Below are 20393 nucleotides of genomic sequence, written 5' to 3' on the forward strand. Positions count from 1 at the left end.
GGCACGATGGGCTCAAGCTCTGCCAGGGGAGGTTTAGGTTGGAGATCAGAAAGAAATTCTTTGCAGAGAGAGTGCTCAGGGATTGGAATGGGCTGCCCAGAGAGGGGGTGGATTCCCCATCCCTGGAGGTTTTTCAACTGAGCTTGGCCGTGGCACTGAGTGCCATGATCTGTTAAAGGGACTGGAGTTGGACCAAGGGTTGGACTTGATGATCTTGGAGGGCTTTTCCAACCCAATGGATTCTGTGATTCTGTGGATGTGGCACTGAGTGAGAATCCACCATGTCTTGATCCACCATGTCTTGATCCAACCCCACTGTGATCACCAGCCCAGGGCACAGAGTGCCCTGGGCTGGTGATCACAGTGGGGTTGGATCAAGGGTTGGACCTGCTGATCTTGGAGGTCTTTTCCAACCCAATCCATTCTGTGATTCCTGGTCACTGTGCCCAGGAATCACCCAAATCCATGGGGTTTCTGGGGGTGTCTCAAAGAGCTCAACTGTGGACAAACCAGTGTCTGAAAGGACCAAACCATAAGGTTTAACTCCATTCTGATTTGCTGTAGTGGCTTGGAGTGGCTGAGCTTGATACTAAACCATTTCAGTTGTGCACAAACCAATCTCTGCAGTGACCAAAGCACAGGATTTAACTCAGTTCTGATTTGCTTCAATGTCTCAAAGAGGTTGAGTTTGGTTTTACACAGACTTTCAGTTGTGGACAAACCAATGTCTGCAGTCACCAAAAGGTTTAACTTAGTTCTGATTTGCTTTAATGGCTCAAAAAGGCTGAGCTTGTTATTGAAGAGGACAAATAAATGTCTGTAATGACTAAAACATATGGTTTAACTCAACTGATCTAGTTGTGATTTGCTGATTCTCTGATGAAGTTCTGACTTGAGGCTCTAATGAAGTTCTGACCTGAAGTTCTAATGAAGTTCTGACCTGAGGTTCTAATGAAGTTCTGACCTGAGGTTCTAATGAAGTTCTGACCTGAGGTTCTAATGAAGTTCTGACCTGAGGTTCTAATGAAGTTCTGACCTGAGGTTCTAATGAAGTTCTGACCTGAGGTTCTAATGAAGTTCTGACCTGAGGTTCTAATGAAGTTCTGACCTGAGGTTCTAATGAAGTTCTGACCTGAGGTTCTAATGAAGTTCTGACCTGAGGTTCTAATGAAGTTCTGACCTGAGGTTCTAATGAAGTTCTGACCTGAGGTTCTAATGAAGTTCTGACCTGAGGTTCTAATGAAGTTCTGACCTGAGGTTCTAATGAAGTTCTGACCTGAGGTTCTAATGAAGTTCTGACCTGAGGTTCTAATGAAGTTCTGACCTGAGGTTCTAATGAAGTTCTGACCTGAGGTTCTAATGAAGTTCTGACCTGAGGTTCTAATGAAGTTCTGACCTGAGGTTCTAATGAAGTTCTGACCTGAGGTTCTAATGAAGTTCTGACCTGAGGTTCTAATGAAGTTCTGACCTGAGGTTCTAATGAAGTTCTGACCTGAGGTTCTAATGAAGTTCTGACCTGAGGTTCTAATGAAATTCTATTTGCTGATTTCTGATGAAGTTCTGATTTCTGGTGTAGTTCTGATCCCCTGATGTCACTTGGGTCTGAAGATGCTGAGGAGTCCTGGGGGGTGGCAACAGCCTGGGACAAAACAGGGATGGGGAATCTTCCAAACCACTGTGCTGTGGGAGTGGGGCTTCTGGAAGAAATCTTTGTGCTGCTTTTTAGTTTCAATCATAATTTCTCCAGTTTTCCCAGTTCCAAGTTAACAGCACTTTTCTCCTCTTGTTTCTTACAGGTTGCTGCTAAAACTCTGCCTTTTTATAAGGACTACTTCAATGTTCCTTACCCTCTTCCTAAAATTGATCTCATAGCTATTGCAGACTTTGCTGCTGGTAAAGTAACTCACTTTATTGATGAACTGTATTTCATTTGAATTATAAACGTTTAGGAAGAGGTGTGTATCAATATCAATAAACCTTTGTATTTATTTTATAAAGGTGCCATGGAGAACTGGGGCCTTGTTACTTATAGGTATGCTGTTAAAATACTGTCTTTCCCCCCTCTTTGTTCACTAATTCTTGGAATAATTGGATTAGTTTTAGGGAGCTGTAATTACTGGGTGTCATCCCAAATAAGACAGAGTAAATACCTTCACTTTGGATAATTCTGGTGGTGTTGAACAGCTTAGAAAGGCAAAAACCAGCTAATGCAGGTACTGTCCAAGGGTGTGAGGGGTTTAAGTGTCTGGCAGCACTGCCTGTTCTGCAGGAAAACTTTCCTGGCCCCTTTTTTTCCCTGTCAAACTCACTGACACAACTGGAAGAGTTTCTTGTTTAACCTTGTGGGCAAGTTGGGAAATTGAGCAAGCACAGAGTAGTAACCATGTGGAGAGCAGCAAATCAAACCCATTAACTTGCCTTCCTTTTCAGTTTTATTTTTTTCCTTCTTCTGGTCAAGCTTTTGTGCTTTGGCTTGATGATATTCCACTTTCTGTGCTCATTGTTAGGATGATTTCCCTGCATTTTGAACAACTTGTAAGCTTTGGACTTGAAATCCTGACACAGCTTTAATTCTTTCTTCTAAGCTTTCAATTTGGCCTCAAAAACTGAAACAGAAATTCCAGGTTTCAAATCTATTTGTCTTCTCATTGCAATTCTGATGAAATCTGATATTTTACACCCTGTGGAAAAAAAAAATTGATATGTATTTATCCTGGATGAGGAGAATTTTTGGAAGCTTTTCTTAATGGTGCTGTTCATTTTCCCCCCTTGTGCTGAGCTGGACACGTTGGCTCTGCCCTTGGGGAGGCACCAGCTCTGCTGAGGGGTTTTCCCTGGAGTTACAGCATTCCAGGACTTTTTATCAGTCCTGATGGTGGCAGGGGGTTGCCAGTGGGAGGTTTGTGCTGATTCAATGGAGAAACTCATGTGAGACACCTTGGAAGAGCCAGAATTCCTTTGGGAATGGGGGAGGCAGGGAAGGTGTGCTGTGCATCCCTCCTGCAGCTGAGCCTCTTAGATTCTGTAGCTGAGCTGCTTTATAAATAAAGGATGAACCTTCTCATTCCTGCCTGGCTTTTTATTTTCCACTTGTCTTCTTGCATGCCATAAGGAATTCCTGCTCCAAAGCATTCCAAGAGCTGTGGAACTGTCCAAATGTCTACACTGAAGTAGCTTTGGGGTTGGTTTTTTTTTTCAGTTGTGCTGATCACTTTTTAGCTTATTTAGGTGATTTAACCTTCTTTTGCTTGTGTTTCTGCCCCTGGGCTTGGCCCCTGCTCAGTTCTGTCTCTCTCCCCAACACAGGGAGACTGCTTTGCTCATTGACCCCAAAAATTCCTGTTCTTCATCTCGCCAGTGGGTTGCTCTGGTTGTGGGACATGAACTTGCCCATCAGTGGTTTGGAAACCTTGTGACCATGGTATGTAACAGCTAAAAATTCTATTTTTATTATTTTTATCCTGTCATGCCCCAAGTGTGGTTAAATGCCCCTAATCAGCAGCATGGTGTCTTTAAAATAATAAATTTTAATATTTAAATAGTGCTTTATTACCATTGTCTTATTTCCTGTAGTGTCCTCTGGAAGTCTTCCTACATTTTTTCCATGTGAATTAATCAGGAGTTGTTTGAATGTGGTCCTAGTTAGAATTTAGCATTAAATTACCTTTGTCTTTTCCTTCTGAAGCTCTGGGTCTTCCAGAATTTTATCTAACAGCTTATTCATGTTGGTTATTGTCTTATCTTCTGTGATGCAGCTGTGAAGTAGGAAAAGACATTCCAGTGTTACTTAATTCCCAGAAAATCAGCTTTTCTTCCTCTCTAATGAGGTGCCTGGAGCAGAAAACCTCAGTAGCATCTCTGCTTTGCCACTTCTGGCCAGCTCAGTATCCCAGTTTTTCTGATAAATAAGGAAAATTCCAGGGGAAGAAATGGATTTGTGAGCAGTTACATTACCAGAGGAATAAGGGAGAGAAAAAGGGAGGGGAAAAGATACAGAAATCCAATCTAATTTCCCCCAAATCCCCCTTGCAGTGTCATCCATCCTTAGGCACCAGATTTGGAGCCTTGTCTGGGAAACAGATGCATCAGAAATGCAAAAGCAAATTGGATGGTCTCCACTCCAAAAATAAAGCAGGGCTGATCCCTGTGGGGTTTGTCACAGCCTTCCTTGTGGAATTCCACCCTCCCAGGGGGAAATGTTTCAGAGGAGAAGCAGAGGAGGGTTTGGGGACAGGATCCTGAGGGATCAGAAGCTCAGCAGGAGCCAACAGTGTACCCAGGTGGCCAAGAAGGCCAATGGGATCCTGGTCTGGATCAAGAATAGCGTGGCCAGCAGGCCCAGGGCAGTGACCCTTCCCCTGGACTCTGCCTTGGGGAGGCCACACCTTGAGTGTTGTGTTCAGTTCTGGGCCCCTGAGTTGAGGTAAGAGATTGAGGGGCTGGAGCGGGGCCAGAGAAGAGCAACGAGGCTGGAGAAGGGACTGGATGTGGCTCTGGGTGTCCTCTGAAACACCTCCAGGGACAGAGAATCCACCATGTCTTGATCCAACCCTACTGTGATCACCAGCCCAGGGCACTGAGTGCCAGAGTGATCCCAGTGGGGTTGGATCAAGGGTTGGACTTGGTGATCTCAGAGGTCTCTTCCAACCCAACTGAGAAGAGAAGAGCAACGAGGCTGGAGAAGGGACTGGATGTGGCTCTGAGTCTCCTCTTAAACACCTCCAGGGACAGAGAATCCAACATGTCTTGATCCAACCCCACTGTGATCACCAGCCCAGGGCACTCTGTGCCCTGGGCTGGTGATCACAGTGGGGTTGGATCAAGGGTTGAACTTGATGATCTCAGAGGTCTCTTCCAACCCAACTGAGAAGAGCAACAAGGCTGGAGAAGAAACTGGAGCACAAGTGCTGTGGGGAGAGGCTGAGGGAGCTGGGGGTGTTCAGCCTGGAGAAGAGGAGGCTCAGAGGTGACCTCAGCACTGTCTGGAACTCCCTGAAGGGAAGTTGTGGCCAGGTGGGGGTTGGTCTCTTCTCCCAGGCACTCAGCAATAGGACAAGGGGGCAAGATGGGCTCAAGCTCTGCCAGGGGAGGTTTAGGTTGGAGATGAGAAAGAAATTCTTTGCAGAGAGAGTGCTCAGGCATTGGAATGGACTGCCCAGAGAGGGGGTGGATTCCCCATCCCTGGAGGTTTTTCAACTGAGCTTGGCCGTGGCACTGAGTGCCATGATCTGGTAAAGGGACTGGAGTTGGCCCAAGGGTTGGACTTGATGATCTCAGAGGGCTTTTCCAACTCAATCCATTCTATAATTCTGTGATTCTGTGGATGTGGCACTGAGTGAGAATCCACCACATCTTGATCCAACCCCACTGTGATCACCAGCCCAGGGCACTCTGTGCCCTGGGCTGGTGATCACAGTGAGGTTGGATCAAGGGTTGGACTTGCTGATCTCAGAGGTCTTTTCCAACCCAATCCATTCTGTGATTCTTTCCTTGGCAGGAGTGGTGGACCCACCTGTGGCTGAACGAGGGCTTTGCCTCATGGATTGAGTACCTGTGTGTGGATCACTGTTTCCCTGAGTACGACATCTGGACCCAGTTCGTGTCAGCCGACTACACCCGGGCCCAGGAGCTCGATGCCTTGGACAACAGTCACCCCATTGAGGTGAGCCCTGGGCAAGCTGGTCCCCTGGGCAAGCTGGTCCCCTGGGCAAGCTGGTCCCCTGGGCATTCCAAAGGGAGCTCCCATATCATTCCTGCCACAAAGGGAAAGCTGTGGGTGTGCTCTGGGGGGTTTCCTCCATTTGAGCATCTCTGCACTAAGGAAACTCCCTCCTCATTCCTGGTGTTCTGGTGGCTGAAGGAGAATTTGATGGAATAGATGGTGGGAAATGTCCTTGCTTTGTGCAAAAGGTGATTTTAGTGATTCACTCCCTGAGTGTGTTTTGTTCACTGTCTCTGCATTGAACAATTCCCATGGGTTTTATTGCCTTGGGGGAAGTGCTGAACCAAATATTGAAGGAAGAACATTTCCCACTGGTTTTATTGCCTTGGGGGAAGTGCTGAACCAAACACTGAAGGAAGAACCCCAAATCCATTTGATTTAACACCAAAACCCAACTTAAAGTGTGTTTAACTCACAAACCCACCCCAGTTTAATTACCTGAGTGCAGAGATCCACTGAGACAGCCCAGTGCTGGATGTGCATGTGGCTGCTTTAGGAGGAAAGCCACCCCCCAAACAAACCAACAAGCAAAATCCACTGTTGTGGCAGCTCAGATCCTTCTCCCTGTGAGCTCTCCTGTCTCCCCCAGGTCAGTGTGGGCCACCCCTCTGAAGTGGATGAAATATTTGATGCCATTTCCTACAGCAAGGGAGCCTCTGTGATCCGGATGCTGCACGACTACATTGGGGATGAGGTAAAGGGACTGGGCTGGAAAAGCCACGTGGAGACTTTCAGATGGTTTTCACAGTTAAAAATTACTGGTTTTTAACAAAAAAATGAAATCTGTGAGTCCTGTATTTTGAAAAATCCCCCAGTTTTTGTTTGAACTTAATCTGGGAGGAGTAAGACAATGGGGGATGTGGAAGGAATTTCAGGTGTAGCCCTGGTTGGCAGAGCCCCTGGCTGGTTCCTGGGAATAAATGCAGCCCAGAGGGAGGGTGGGAAAGGCTCTGCTCTGGTGCCATGACATGTCCCTTGTGTGTTCCCAGGACTTCCGGAAAGGAATGAATTTGTATCTGACGAAGTTCCAGCAGAAAAACGCGGCCACAGGTAACTGTGAGGCCACTGTGGGGGTGGCAAAGGGGGTCTTGGGGGTCCAGCCCTTCAGTGCTGAAGTGATGGATTATCAGACAGCCCTTTCTCCACCTGAGACAACTGAAATTCCAGGAAATAACTGGCTTGTTTCCAGTTCCATGCCCTGCAGAGCCAGGAATCAGCATCCTTAGGGATCTTCTGCCTCAGGGGGGCTGAGGGGCTGTGAAAGGGCTGATTTGCCCTTCCCCACTTCTGCTCAGGAGTGGAGTTTAGAAACAGAGTCTGTGCTCTGCCAGGTGAGCCTTTTGCAAGCTCCCTTTGGCAGGTATTGATCGTGTGTGGGATCCAACAGGGCAAAGTCTTGTCCAATGTCCCCCAGCACTTTCTTTGCTTAAACCTTTTTGTGCAAATGTGGGAGTGGAACATCAAGCTCTGCCAGCCCAAACCACTCTGTGGTGTTTGCTCAGCAATTTTCACATCATATATAAAAACCTGAAGGAGATGCTTCTATTTGAATTTTTAATGTTAATTTTTATGATATTTTCTCCCAGTGTGTATTGCTTGCTTTGTTTTTTTAGTAGTAAAGAAGCTGCTTCTCTCCTTTCTCCCCCATGAGTGGTTTAAAATATTTCCTTTTTCCTGCCTGTCATCTATTATAATTTAATAAAAGCACAACTCAAAGCATAAAGACAAACTGGAGTAAGAGCCCAACCTCCTTTGTGTATCCTTAATAAATCCTGACACATCAAGACTCTGGGAGTCCTGAGTCAGACTTTTCTTCTGCAGAGGATCTCTGGGACAGCCTGGAAAAAGCCAGTGGCAAACCCATTGCTGCTGTGATGAACACGTGGACCAAACAAATGGGATTCCCCCTCATTTATGTGGAAGCTGAACAGGTAAATTCCACTCTGCCTTGAGCTGGGCTTTAGGATCAGGTTTAGTGCATCCACTGATTGAAGCCTTCTCCATGATCAGGGTGGCTTTGGGTGCTGACAGTGCTGGTTCTGAAGGGAGGGAGGTGCAGCTTCCTGGTGCAAATCCATATGGAGCCATCCCAGGAACCCCCCCTGGGTCTTTGGAGTTTGCTGACAGAGCCTGTTTGCTCTGTGTGTGTGTGAAATGTGTGCTGGGGGAGGGAGGGAGGCTCTGGTTTAGCTCACCCTGCTTCTCATTCCACCTCAATTATGCTTATTCCACAAGAATTGCAGGGTGAGGGAGGATCACTGGGAGCAAATTCAGCTGAGAAACAGGGAATGTGTGTTCTAACAGGAGCAGGGGTTTGTGTTCTGGAAAGATTCCCGAGGCAGGTCCTTTCTCCAGAGGAGAAAGCAGAGGGCACACACAGTGACAACAGAACCTGAAATTAGATGTTCTATTAATTCCTTCCTCTTCTTCCTTCTCTTTCTCTTCAGCAAGAGGATGACAGAGTGTTGAAGTTAGTCCAGAAGAAATTCTGTGCCAGTGGACCATATACTGGTAAGATGAGCAGGAGCAGGACAATTCTTGCTTTTCAGGGAATGGCAGCAATTCTGGGAGGTGGAACAGGTGGATCCCTGCTTGGATCCTGGTGGGAAAACTTGAGGAATTCTGAGGTTGAAGGCTTCCCACGTGTGGTTTCCACATCCTGCTCCCAGGAGCAGAATTGCTCTGCAGTCCTTGGCTCCAGAAATGCCCAGTTTGGGGCCAGCTGGGTGATGGTGGGGCTGCAATAAAAGTGCCTCATGTGGAAGCCACCTCTGCTTGAGACACAGATTGCACTCATCTTCCATGATCCTATAAATGAAAATGGTTTTGCCTTCAAAGAGGATTCAAAGATTCTTGGGTTTTAACCCTAAAACTGCCATTTCCCTTCAGTTTTGTGCCTCTTTCCTGCCTAATTTCAAGCAGCCAGTGCTGAACCTGCCGCTGGGATCTGTGTGAACACCTTGTTTCCAAGTGTTGTGTTTTTCCTTAGACCTTCCTCTCCATCCTTTCTCCTTCAGGGGAGGATTTCCCCATGTGGATGGTGCCCATAAGTATTTGCACGAGTGATGACCCCACCTGTGCCAAAATGCAGGTCCTGATGGACAAACCAGAGCTCACCGTGGTTTTGAAAGACACCAAACCAGAGCAGTGGGTGAAGGTGAGTCCTCAGCAGGGAGAGCAGGACTGGGCTTGACTTTGGTGCCACTGGGGTGTTCCCTTGCATTTCATTTTCCTCTTCTCTTCTTGTCCTTTCCTCTTGGAGTCTTGAATTCCTTCCAGGGGGGCCTCTCTATGCTGCTGTGGGGTTTTGGCTCCTCTCTGGACACTTCTTAGAGGAGCCTTTTCCCTTCCAAACCCACTCCAGACAATGTAAACTGCAACTTTTTAGGAATCCAAGCCTGTGCAATCAGAGGCAGCTTTGGAGTTGAGATGGGGTGGCTTTTTTAGTCTCCCATGGCAACCAGAGTTTAGTTCAAGTCCATCCTGAGCAAAAATAGTGCTGTTTATCTTTCATTAGTGGAAGGTTTTCTGGTGGTCATTGCCAGGGAAATGTGCAAGTGGAAAACCATCACTGACTGCTGAGCTTGGCTGCACTGAGGGAGTCTGAGAGCTGGGGGAGAACTCAGAAACTGGGAGGGAATTTAAAAGCTGGGAGAGGGTTTAAAAACAGAAATTAAAAGCTGAGAGGGGATTTCAAAACTGGGAGAGAATTTAAAAGCTGAGAGAGAATTTAAAAATAGGATTTAAAAGCTGAGAGGGAATTTAAAAGCTGGGAGAGGATTTAAAAACAGAGAGAATTTAAAAACAGAATTGAAAAGCTGGGAGAGAAATTAAAAACTGAGATAAACTAAAAACTGAGATAAATTAAAAGCTGAAAGAAATTAAAAGCTGAGAGAAGATTTAAAAGCTGAGAGGGGATTTCAAAACTTGAAGAGAATTTAAAAGCTGAGAGAGAATTTAAAAACAGGATTTAAAAGCTGAGAGGGAATTTAAAAGTAGAATTTCAAAGCTGAGAGAGGATTTTAAAACTGAGAGAGTTTAAAAACTGGGCATTTAAAAACAGAAATTAAAAGTTATGAGAAAATTTGAAAACTGAGAGACAATTCAAAACCAGAAAGGATCTAAACACTGAGGGACAGCAGCTGCTGGGGGAGCTCCCTCTCCTCTCCCTGTTCATTTCTCCTCAGAAATCCCCATTTTTCCTCCCTTCCTGTGCTTTATCTTTATTTAATGATGGCCACTCACTGCTGTGACCTGCTGTGGTGTTGTGGCTTTAGTTTGAGCTTGGCCTCAGTTCAGCAGGCCCAGAGGGTCTACACAGATTAGAGGGGACAAGCATCACCTGACTTAAGCAACCAGAGAGATATTTCATATCATTTGACATACAAATCAGGTATAAAAGAAGGTGTGAGAGGTGCCCAGCTCAGTCCCTTCATGGCCTGTGCTGAGCAGACCTGCTCTCACCCCTACTGGGGGTGCTGAGCCTCATTCACTTCACAGCTGTTTAGTTTGGGAACTACTTCAGCAAGAGAGGAGAAAACTTTTCTCCTTTGTTATTAGTTTTCTCCTCTTGCTGAGTATCCTCTGGGGGGAGCTTGGAGTGTTTTGTGAGCTGAGTCCTGGAGCTCTGTGTTGTTGGGTGAGCAACTCAGTGGCTGTTGTTGGTTTGGCTTTTTCCCCACATCTGTATATATATGTATTATATCACATTCTGGTTTTAATTGCCTCTTTTGTATAATATAAGAAGCTTGCTATTTCAGGTTTGGGGGTTTTTTCTTTTTGTTTTTTTTTCTTTTTTTTGTCCTCTGATTTTTTCCCTCCCTCCTCTTACCTTAGTGGAGGGGGGTCGATTCTCTCTCTGTGTTGGGCACTTTGCCAGCTCATTCTACCTCACCCCTGCCCATCCTGGGTCCCACCCCTGCCCATCCTGGGTCCCACCCCTGCCCATCCTGGGTCCCACCCCTGCCCATCCTGGGTCCCACCCCTGCCCATCCTGGGCCCCTCCCCTGCCCATCCTGGGTCTCTCTCTCCCCTGCCCATCCTGGGTCTCTCTCTCCCCTGCCCATCCTGGGTCCCACCCCTGCCCATCCTGGGTCCCACCCCTGCCCATCCTGGGTCCCACCCCTGCCCATCCTGGGTCCCACCCCTGCCCATCCTGGGCCCCACCCCTGCCCATCCTGGGCCCCACCCCTGCCCATCCTGGATCCCTCCCTGCCCATCCTGGGTCTCTCTCTCCCCTGCCCATCCTGGGTCCCACCCCTGCCCATCCTGGGTCCCACCCCTGCCCATCCTGGGTCCCACCCCTGCCCATCCTGGGCCCCACCCCTGCCCATCCTGGATCCCTCCCTGCCCATCCTGGGTCTCTCTCTCTCTCCCCTGCCCATCCTGGGTCTCTCTCTCTCTCCCCTGCCCATCCTGGGTCTCTCTCTCTCTCCCCTGCCCATCCTGGGTCTCTCTCTCTCTCCCCTGCCCATCCTGGGTCTCTCTCTCTCTCCCCTGCCCATCCTGGGTCTCTCTCTCTCTCCCCTGCCCATCCTGGGTCTCTCTCTCTCTCCCCTGCCCATCCTGGGTCTCTCTCTCTCTCCCCTGCCCATCCTGGGTCTCTCTCTCTCTCCCCTGCCCATCCTGGGTCTCTCTCTCTCCCCCGCCCATCCTGGGCCCCTCCCCTGCCCATCCCGGGCCTCTCCCCTGCCCATCCTGGGTCTCTCTCTCTCTCCCCTGCCCATCCTGGGTCTCTCTCTCTCTCCCCTGCCCATCCTGGGTCTCTCTCTCTCTCCCCTGCCCATCCTGGGTCTCTCTCTCTCCCCCGCCCATCCCGGGCCCCTCCCCTGCCCATCCCGGGCCTCTCCCCCGCCCATCCTGGATCTCTCTCTCTCCCCCGCCCATCCTGGATCTCTCTCTCTCCCCTGCCCATCCTGGATCTCTCTCTCTCCCCTGCCCATCCTGGATCTCTCTCTCTCCCCTGCCCATCCTGGATCTCTCTCTCTCCCCTGCCCATCCTGGATCTCTCTCTCTCCCCTGCCCATCCTGGATCTCTCTCTCTCCCCTGCCCATCCTGGATCTCTCTCTCTCCCCCGCCCATCCCGGGCCTCTCCCCCGCCCATCCCGGGCCTCTCCCCCGCCCATCCCGGGCCTCTCCCCCGCCCATCCCGGGCCTCTCCCCCGCCCATCCCGGGCCTCTCCCCCGCCCATCCTGGGTCTCTCCCCGCGGTGCCCGGCAGTGAGTGCCGTGCCCGGCAGTGAGAGCCGTGCCCTGCCCTGCACTGTGTCCCTGTGTCCCCGCAGCTGAACCTGGGCACGGTGGGGTTCTTCCGCACGCAGTACAGCGCGGCCATGCTGCAGGCGCTCATCCCCGCCATCCACGACCTGTCGCTGCCGCCCGTCGACAGGCTGGGGCTGCAGAACGACCTGTTCTCTCTGGTGAGTGGCACTGCTGGGCAGCACCGGGGCTGCCAGGGCAGGGGAGGGTTACAAACAGGGTTGGGACCGTTAGCACTACTGTCATCGTTGTCATTGTCATCATTGTCATTGTCATTATTATCATTATTACTATCGTGATAATGATTATCATAATTATCATTATCATCATTATCATCATTATAATCATTATTATTATCATCGTATCATTATTATCATCAGCATCATTATCACCACTATCATCATCATAATCATAATTATTAATATTACCACTATAATAACTATTATCATTATTATTATCATCATTAGTATCATTATCACCATCATTATTATTACCACTATAATCACTATTATCATTATTGTTATCATCATTATTATCATTATCACATCACCATTATTATTACCACTATAATCATTATCATAATAATAATTATCATTATTATTATCAATATTAAGAATATTACCATTATCATCGTTATCATTATTATCATCATATGATTGTCATTATCATCCTTAATATCATTATTGTCATTATTATTATCATTATCATAATTATATAAATTATCATTATTATCATTATCAATATTATCATATTTGCATCATTATTATCATCATTATTATTATCATTGTCATAATTATATAAATTATCATTATCATTATCAATATTATCATATTTGCATCATTATTATCATCATTATTATTATCATTGTCATAATTATATAAATTATCATTATTATCATTATCAATATTATCATATTTGCATAATTATTGTCATCATGTCAATATTATCATTATCACCATTATCATTATTATCATCATTATCATCATTATTATCATTATAATCATTATCATTATTGCCATAATCATTATTGTTATTACCACTATCACCATCATTATTATAATAATTATAATAATCATTATTATTACCATTATCATCATTATTATCATTATCAATAGTAACAATATTATCATTATTATCATCTTTATTAACCTCATCATTATCATTATTATTACCATTATTATCATTATTATCCTCATCACTATCATCATAATCATTACCATCATTATCATTATTTTATCAATACTATTATTTTCATTATTTTTATCTACCATTATTTTAATTATTCTATTATTATATTTTTATATTTGTTTTTCTTGATTTTATTTTATCATCATAATTTAGAAATATTACTATTGACAATAAATACTATTCATAAATAGTATTAGTTATAGATTATTATAATACTATTGTGTTCAAAATGTCACTGCTTATTAGAAATATTTTTCATTATAAGTGGTATTGTTTATTATTAAAGTGGAAAACAAAAGAAATAATAATATAAATAATCAAATAAGCAATAAATAAACAAACCAGTGAGCCATCAGTTGTCTGGGAGCTCATCCCAGTCCGTGCTCTCCCCGCCAGGCCCGGGCCGGGATCATCAGCACTGTGGAGGTGCTGAAGGTCATGGAGGCTTTTGTGAACGAGCCCAACTACACCGTGTGGAGCGACCTGAGCTGCAACCTGGGCATCCTCTCCACCCTCCTGTCCCACACCGACTTCCACGAGGAGATCCAGGGCTTCGTCAGGGACGTCTTTTCCCCCATCGGGGAGAGACTGGGGTGGGACCCCAAACCTGGAGAGGGTACGGAACTTCTCTGTGGAGTCCTGGGGGGTGGGAGAGTGCTGTGGGAATGAGCCAGGGCTGGGGGAACTTCTGGGAAATCCAGGGGTGGTTTGGGGAAGGTTGTGTGTCAGGAAGTCAGGATTTGGGGGAGAAGCTTCTCTGAAATCCACTGGAGGTTTTGGGAATGTTGAGTGTCAGAAAGTCAGGATTTGGGGAGAAACTTCTCTGAAATCCACTGGTGGATTTGGAAAAATTATGTGTCAAAACCTCAGGATTTGGGGGAGAAACTTCTCTGAAATCCACTGGTGGATTTGGAAAACTCATATGTCAAAAAGTCAGGATTTGGGGGAGAAACTTCTGTGAAATCCAGTGGAGGTTTTGGGAATGTTGTATGTCAGAAAGTCAGGATTTGGGGGAGAAACTTCTCTGAAATCCACCGGTGGATTTGGAAAAATTATGTGTCAAAAAGTCAGGATTTGGGGGAGAAACTTCTCTGAAATCCACTGGTGGATTTGGAAAAATTATATGTCAAAAAGTCAGGATTTGGGGGAGAAACTTCTGTGAAATCCACGGGTGGATTTGGAAAACTTTTATGTCAGAAAGTCAGGATTTTGGAGGAAATGTCTGTGAAATCCAGCAATGATTTTGGAAAATTCTTGTCTCAGTGAGCCATCAGAAATTTGGGAAAGGGGAGAGGAGGGAGGAAAAAGAGGCATTCAGGGATGATTTTATATTTAAAACCAGACACAAACCCCAGAACATCCTTCAGTTTTGCACCAGTTAAAATGGGAAAACCTTTCTGTACCTGCTCAGTGACTGGTAAAAATTCTCTGCTTAACTTCCCATCTGCTGGAATGCAGGAAAATCCTTGGGTTACAAGGATGGAAAGCCATTTATGTGCATGTTTACCTGCCCTGTCAGTCCTGGTGTAGGTAAAATGGTTAAAATCACTGATTTAACTCATATTTTAGACTTACATGTTGTGTTTGGGCTGAAATCCTCTTCTCCCAACCCTTTTTCTGTGAAAAAAATCAATGTATTCCCCACCAAGGAGAGGGGGAAAAGGCCTGGACTCAGCTGTGGCTCCCAATAATTCAAGCTGTCCCTCTCCTCACTCCCAGGTCACCTGGATGCCCTTCTGAGGGGGCTGGTCTTGGGCAAACTGGGCAAGGCTGGGCACAAGGCAACGTTAGAGGAGGCCCGACGCCGGTTTAAGGACCACGTGGAAGGCAAACACATCCTGTCAGCTGATCTGAGGAGTCCTGTAGGTTATTGCACACCCTGGGGCCCAAAACTCTGTCCCTGCTCCCCTTAAACAGGGAGCTGCAGGAAACCAGGGCCAAGGTGTGAGGCCAGCTGGTTTTGGCAGAGGTGGTGGGAGGTTGGATCAGCCCAAGGCTTGGATCAGCTTCCAAAGACAATGATCCTGGGGAGGATGAAACATCCCTGTCCTTGGCAATCTGGTTTTTGTGGGTTTGGCATTGCCAAAATCCTGCTGAAATCGAGGGAGAGGTGAAGGAGTGGAGGCATCTCTAAACCCAGTCTTAAAACACACAAGGCATCAGTGCTGGGACCTTCCAGATGTGTGAATTCCAACCCAAATCCCTACAAGTTGTTGCACTGGTGCCAGTTTTGAGGACACCCCTTGGGTTTGCTCTCTCTTAGGTCTATGTGACTGTGTTGAAGCACGGAGACAGCTCCACCTTGGACACCATGCTGAAGGTGGGTGCACCCTGACACCAAAACTGGGGAGTTCAGCCCTAAAGCTCCTCCCAAATGGGGGTTATCCACACCCAGGCTCCATCCCTGCTCCCTGGCTGGTGTGAAATTGCCACCTAGTGGAGTGTTCCAGCTCTCCTTTTGGGATAATCCCTCCTTGCTGGAGGCTTGGAGGAATCCTTGACCTTACACACTACTTGACCTTTACATAAACAGAGATGCAAATCAGTTTATTACTAATTTAATTTGTGCTGATGGGCACGGGGTGAGTCTGTGGTGGGGGAGTAACTGCAGGGTGAGTCACAGCCAGGTCAATTTGTCACATGTTGGGCTTGAAGATTAATTAGCAGCTCTGCCATACCCAGTGAGTTCATTAGGTGAGAAATCAGCCTTTTTTCTTTGCTCTTTTAACCCTGTTCCCTTTTCTCCAAAGCTCCACAAGCAGGCAGACATGCAGGAGGAGAAGAACAGGATTGAACGTGTTCTTGGAGCCATCTCTCAGCCAGAACTGATTCAAAAAGTTCTCACCTTTGCACTTTCAGTAAGTTCCCTGCTGGATATTAAGATAATAACCATAATTATAATAATAATAATCCCAATATTAGGATATTCCTTCAGGACTCTGTATAATCCTTCCCTTGTGGGAATGGCAAGTTCAGAGCACTTGGGGGGTTAGACCAGTGTGAACATTAAATGTGCCACAACAGGAGAAATTATCTTAGTAATTAAACCTTCTCTTAAAAATTCTTTTTGGGGAAAAATTGCTTTTATTTACAGATTAAACCTTTGAGTTGTGCCTTAAAACTTGGGGGTGGGGGAAGCTTTTATTGACAGATTGGTTGTAGAAATGCATCAAGCCTGGAAAAGCACAGAGCCAGTGCTGGATTTGTTGGGAGAGTGTGGAATATTCCTTGTATTTCCATCCCCAGGAAGAGGTACGTCCCCAGGACACGGTGTCAGTGATTGGAGGAGTAGCTGGAGGCAGCAAGCAGGGCAGGAAAGCTGCTTGGAAATTTGTAAGGGACAACTGGGAGGAACTTTATAATCGATACCAAGGGGGATTCTTAATATCCAGACTAATAAAGGTACGTGCAGGTGTGAGGAAAAGCCAGCCCTGACCTGTTCTCTTGGAAATGCTGGAGGCTCACCCTTGCTTTGTGTTGTTCTTCCCTTCAGCTCACAGTGGATGGATTTGCAAATGATAAAATGGCTGCAGAAGTGAAGGTAAGAAACTTGAATTAAGGAAGGGATTGACTCATCTGTGACAGGCTTTGTGTGACTGTGAGCACTGAGGGGAGAGCCAGGAGGTTCCATGTGGGTTTTGTGGCTGGGCTGTGGCCCTGCCCCATTCTGTCCCTGAATTCAGTGCTTGGGGTGGGATAAAATATCACTGAAATGCCTTCAATTAGCAAATTAATGTGCAATTCTGGTGCTTTGTTTCATTCTTTTGGACTTTGGTAAAATCCAGCACAGTTTGGAGCCTCCCCAGGTTCCACCCTGAGCTGGGGCTCATCCTCCCCAGACTGACAGGGCACCCAGGGGGAATTCCTGCCAGGAATTGGCTCAATTCCACCCTCTGCTCCAAGTTTCCTGTGGCCACTTGTGCTGTGCTTTGACTCAGGTCTGCAGAGTTTCTCTTGAATTGGTGGCTCCAGGTAATGGGATTTGTTACACCCCCTTTGTCTTGGTGGAGTTCTGAGAATGCCTCTGGGCTTGATTATTTATTCTTTCCCCACATTTTCACAAGACTGACTCCTTTGAGGAAGAAACCTAAAAATATTACCCTTAATTACCACTTTCCTGGTAGGGAAATACTCAGAAGGAATTGTTTGTTCCAAAGATGAGCTGAGCCCTCTCTGCCCTTTTTACCATCTAGTGATCTTTTCCTTGAGAACATTTAATAGATTTTACAGAGCAATCTTGCACTATAGTTGATGTTTTTTCCTTAAAAAACACTTTGAAAAACATTGACCAGAAACAAATCCCTAAATAAATCCCAATTCCTTTCCAAGAGGACTCCCTGGGCCAGCACACCAAGCTCTGAGCTGGAGCACTTCATGTGGCTGAGCCTCCATGGCACCTTGTGGCCACATTAGTGTGAGCTGATGTGCCAAATCCCAGGAAAAGCTGCTTGGATGGAGGCAGGAATGGCTCTCCTTTAACTGACTGCAAAGTGCAAAGTCACAGCAGCCTCTGGGGAGGCTCCTCCAGCCTCAGTTCCTGGCAGGGATCGCTGGGGTTGGTTCTGGAGGAGGGAGTGGGAGACCATCCAGCACAACTCCTGAGTGCTGCTTTCCCTTGGAGGTCATTCCATGGCTTGGAAAGAGGCCTGGGAGGAGCTCTGGGAAACCTGATCCCTGCACAAATGCTGCTGCAAAATGGCCTTAGGATTGCCCAGTGTCCCCTCTGGGTGTCCCGAAATACCCACGGGATGTGCTGCCTGGGGGGCTGGATTCAGCTCCTCAGGGCCTGGTGCTGTCCCTGCAGCAAGGACAGGACAGGACAGGCTGATGGAAAAGCCACTGGGGCTTTCCTTTAGCAGAGAAATGGAGGGATTTTGCTGTTCCCACTCCCTGTTTGGAGAAAACTCAGCCAGATTTTCAGTCTGTGCTGGTGTGACCTCACCTCGAGTGCTGTGGGCAGAATCTAAGATGGATCTAAAGCTGTTGGAGACTAAAGGAGGGAAAGGAGGATGGGGAAGGACCTTGAGGGGAAGCTGAGGGTGAGGGCAGTTGGTTTGTTCAGCTGGAGAATGAGGGGCTGCAGCTCCAGTCCCTGCTCTGTGTGAGCAGGGACAGGACCCAGGGAAGGGGCTGGAGCAGGGCCAGGGAAGAGCAACGAGGCTGGAGAAGGGACTGGAGCACAAGTGCTGTGGGGAGAGGCTGAGGGAGCTGGGGGTGTTCAGTCTGGAGAAGAGGAGGCTCAGAGGTGACCTCAGCACTGTCTGGAACTGCCTGAAGGGAAGTTCTGGCCAGGTGGGGGTTGGTCTCTTCTCCCAGGCACTCAGCAATAGGACAAGGGAGCACGATGGGCTCAAGCTCTGCCAGGGGAAATTGAAGTTGGAGAGCAGAAAGAAATTCTTTGCAGAGAGAGTGCTCAGGGATTGGAATGGGCTGCCCAGAGAGGGGGTGGATTCCCCATCCCTGGAGGTTTTTCAGCTGAGCTTGGCCATGGCACTGAGTGCCATGATCTGGTAAAGGGACTGGAGTTGGACCAAGGGTTGGACTTGATGATCTGGGAGGGCTTTTCCAACCCAATGGATTCTGTGATTCTATGGATGTGGCACTGAGTGAGAATCCACCACATCTTGATCCAACCTCACTGTGATCACCAGCCCAGGGCACAGAGTGCCCTGGGCTGGTGATCACAGTGGGGTTGGATCAAGTATTGGACTTGATCATCTCGGAGGTCTTTTCCAACCCACTTGATTCAATGATTCAATGATCCTGACTGCCCCTGGTTGTTTCTCCTCCTTCCCAGGCGTTCTTCGAGAGCCACCCGGCGCCCTCTGCCGAGCGCACGGTCCAGCAGTGCTGTGAGAACATCCTGCTCAACGCCGCCTGGCTCCGGCGCGACGCCGACAACATCCATCACTTCCTGGCGCAGCGCCCCCAGCCCGCCGTGTGAGCCCCCCCCAGGTGCCACCAGGCCTGCAACGCCCTCGGGGGGGGGGGGACAAGGGAGGAGCCACCCGGAATGCCAAGAATTTGGAGTATTTTTGGGTTTTGTTTTATTTTTTTCCTTTTTTTTTTTTTCCCCACCACTTCGGTGTGGGGGATTTTTGGACCGTGAATGTAGAGTTTAACTGGTTCCTGCTCACACTCCAGATTTGAAAATTCTATTAAAATTATCAGCAATTCAGCGAAAAGAGAGAGAGAAAACAAGGAAAAAGAAATCTGTAAATATGATAGTAATAAAATAGAGCATAACAAAACTGTGAAACTTCCTCAAGCCTTGTCAGTGGTTAAAATATTTAACACCCCCACCCCTTCCTCCTGACACTCTATTGACAGATGTTCTGTTTTTTACACCCTCCCCATCCCCAAAAAGGAAAATAAAGGAAACCAGTGGTTTGTGGGTCAGTGGAGAGGCTGGGGCAGGAAGGGGTTAATGCCTCAGCTTGTGTGGAACAGGTCACTGGGAAGGCAGGCAGTGCTAGAACAGTCTGTGCATCATCCCAAGGGTGAGGGTTTGGGGACATGTTCCTGCAAACCCCCCCAGTCCCTGCCTAGTGGGTTCCCTCCCTTTTGTGTTACCTCTAAGCAAAGACAAACACGTTCTGTTGCTCCTCAGTCCCCTCCTGGGCTCCACCCACTGATGTTCCTTCCTCGAGAGAAGGGGATTGTGAGGAAACACCTTCCACAGCCACACTGGAGGAGAGAAAAGGGTCATTTTTTGTTCCTACCTGCCCCCTCCCACTGCATGCAGGGCAGGAGATGCTGCAGGGCCAGGCCAAGCCCCCACTCCTTGGCCAAAGGATCCAACTGCTCCCATCTCCTCCTGGCCGTGGCTTTTCCTTCCTTTCTGTGATGTTGATGGTAATTAAGAAGCCTTAAATTAGTGCTGACTGGCATGATGATGATGATGATGATGATGAAGTCCCAGCTGTGTGCCATCATCCCCTCCCAAAGCAGCGTGGTCCACTAACCAGCCACAACACCCTCTAACAACACAAAGGTTGGAGTTCCACATTTTCCCTTCCCTTTTATTATTTTTCTTTAACAGGAATTCGTATTTGGTGTGGCTTTAACTGTATTTTGGAAGGTCATCAGACTAACTGTCAGGCTGCTTCCCTGAAACATTTTTGTGCTATTGTTTAAAAAAAAAAAAGAAAAAAAAGGTTACAAAGGAAAAAAAAAAAGATTTAAAAACAGTTGGCGTTAATAAAAATGTCAATGTGAAATTCA

General features: G+C 47.2%; 1 protein-coding gene across 1 annotated transcript in view; it reads left to right on the top strand.

Annotated features, from left to right (window-relative positions):
• NPEPPS (aminopeptidase puromycin sensitive) overlaps positions 1-20393 on the top strand; it is a 44125-nt gene extending 23732 nt beyond the window's left edge. The window contains exons 7-23 of the mRNA XM_071577063.1: positions 1797-1893; positions 1999-2032; positions 3307-3421; positions 5498-5662; positions 6312-6416; positions 6712-6772; positions 7544-7653; positions 8170-8233; positions 8740-8879; positions 12008-12142; positions 13566-13785; positions 14889-15031; positions 15433-15489; positions 15920-16027; positions 16416-16571; positions 16663-16710; positions 18967-20393. Coding sequence (XP_071433164.1) covers positions 1797-1893; positions 1999-2032; positions 3307-3421; positions 5498-5662; positions 6312-6416; positions 6712-6772; positions 7544-7653; positions 8170-8233; positions 8740-8879; positions 12008-12142; positions 13566-13785; positions 14889-15031; positions 15433-15489; positions 15920-16027; positions 16416-16571; positions 16663-16710; positions 18967-19113 — 1905 coding nt within the window. The 3' untranslated portion in view covers positions 19114-20393. The remainder of the gene's footprint in view (positions 1-1796; positions 1894-1998; positions 2033-3306; positions 3422-5497; positions 5663-6311; positions 6417-6711; positions 6773-7543; positions 7654-8169; positions 8234-8739; positions 8880-12007; positions 12143-13565; positions 13786-14888; positions 15032-15432; positions 15490-15919; positions 16028-16415; positions 16572-16662; positions 16711-18966) is intronic.

This window comes from Pithys albifrons, chromosome 25 (assembly GCF_047495875.1).
Source record: "Pithys albifrons albifrons isolate INPA30051 chromosome 25, PitAlb_v1, whole genome shotgun sequence".
NCBI classification, from domain to species: Eukaryota; Metazoa; Chordata; class Aves; order Passeriformes; family Thamnophilidae; genus Pithys; species Pithys albifrons.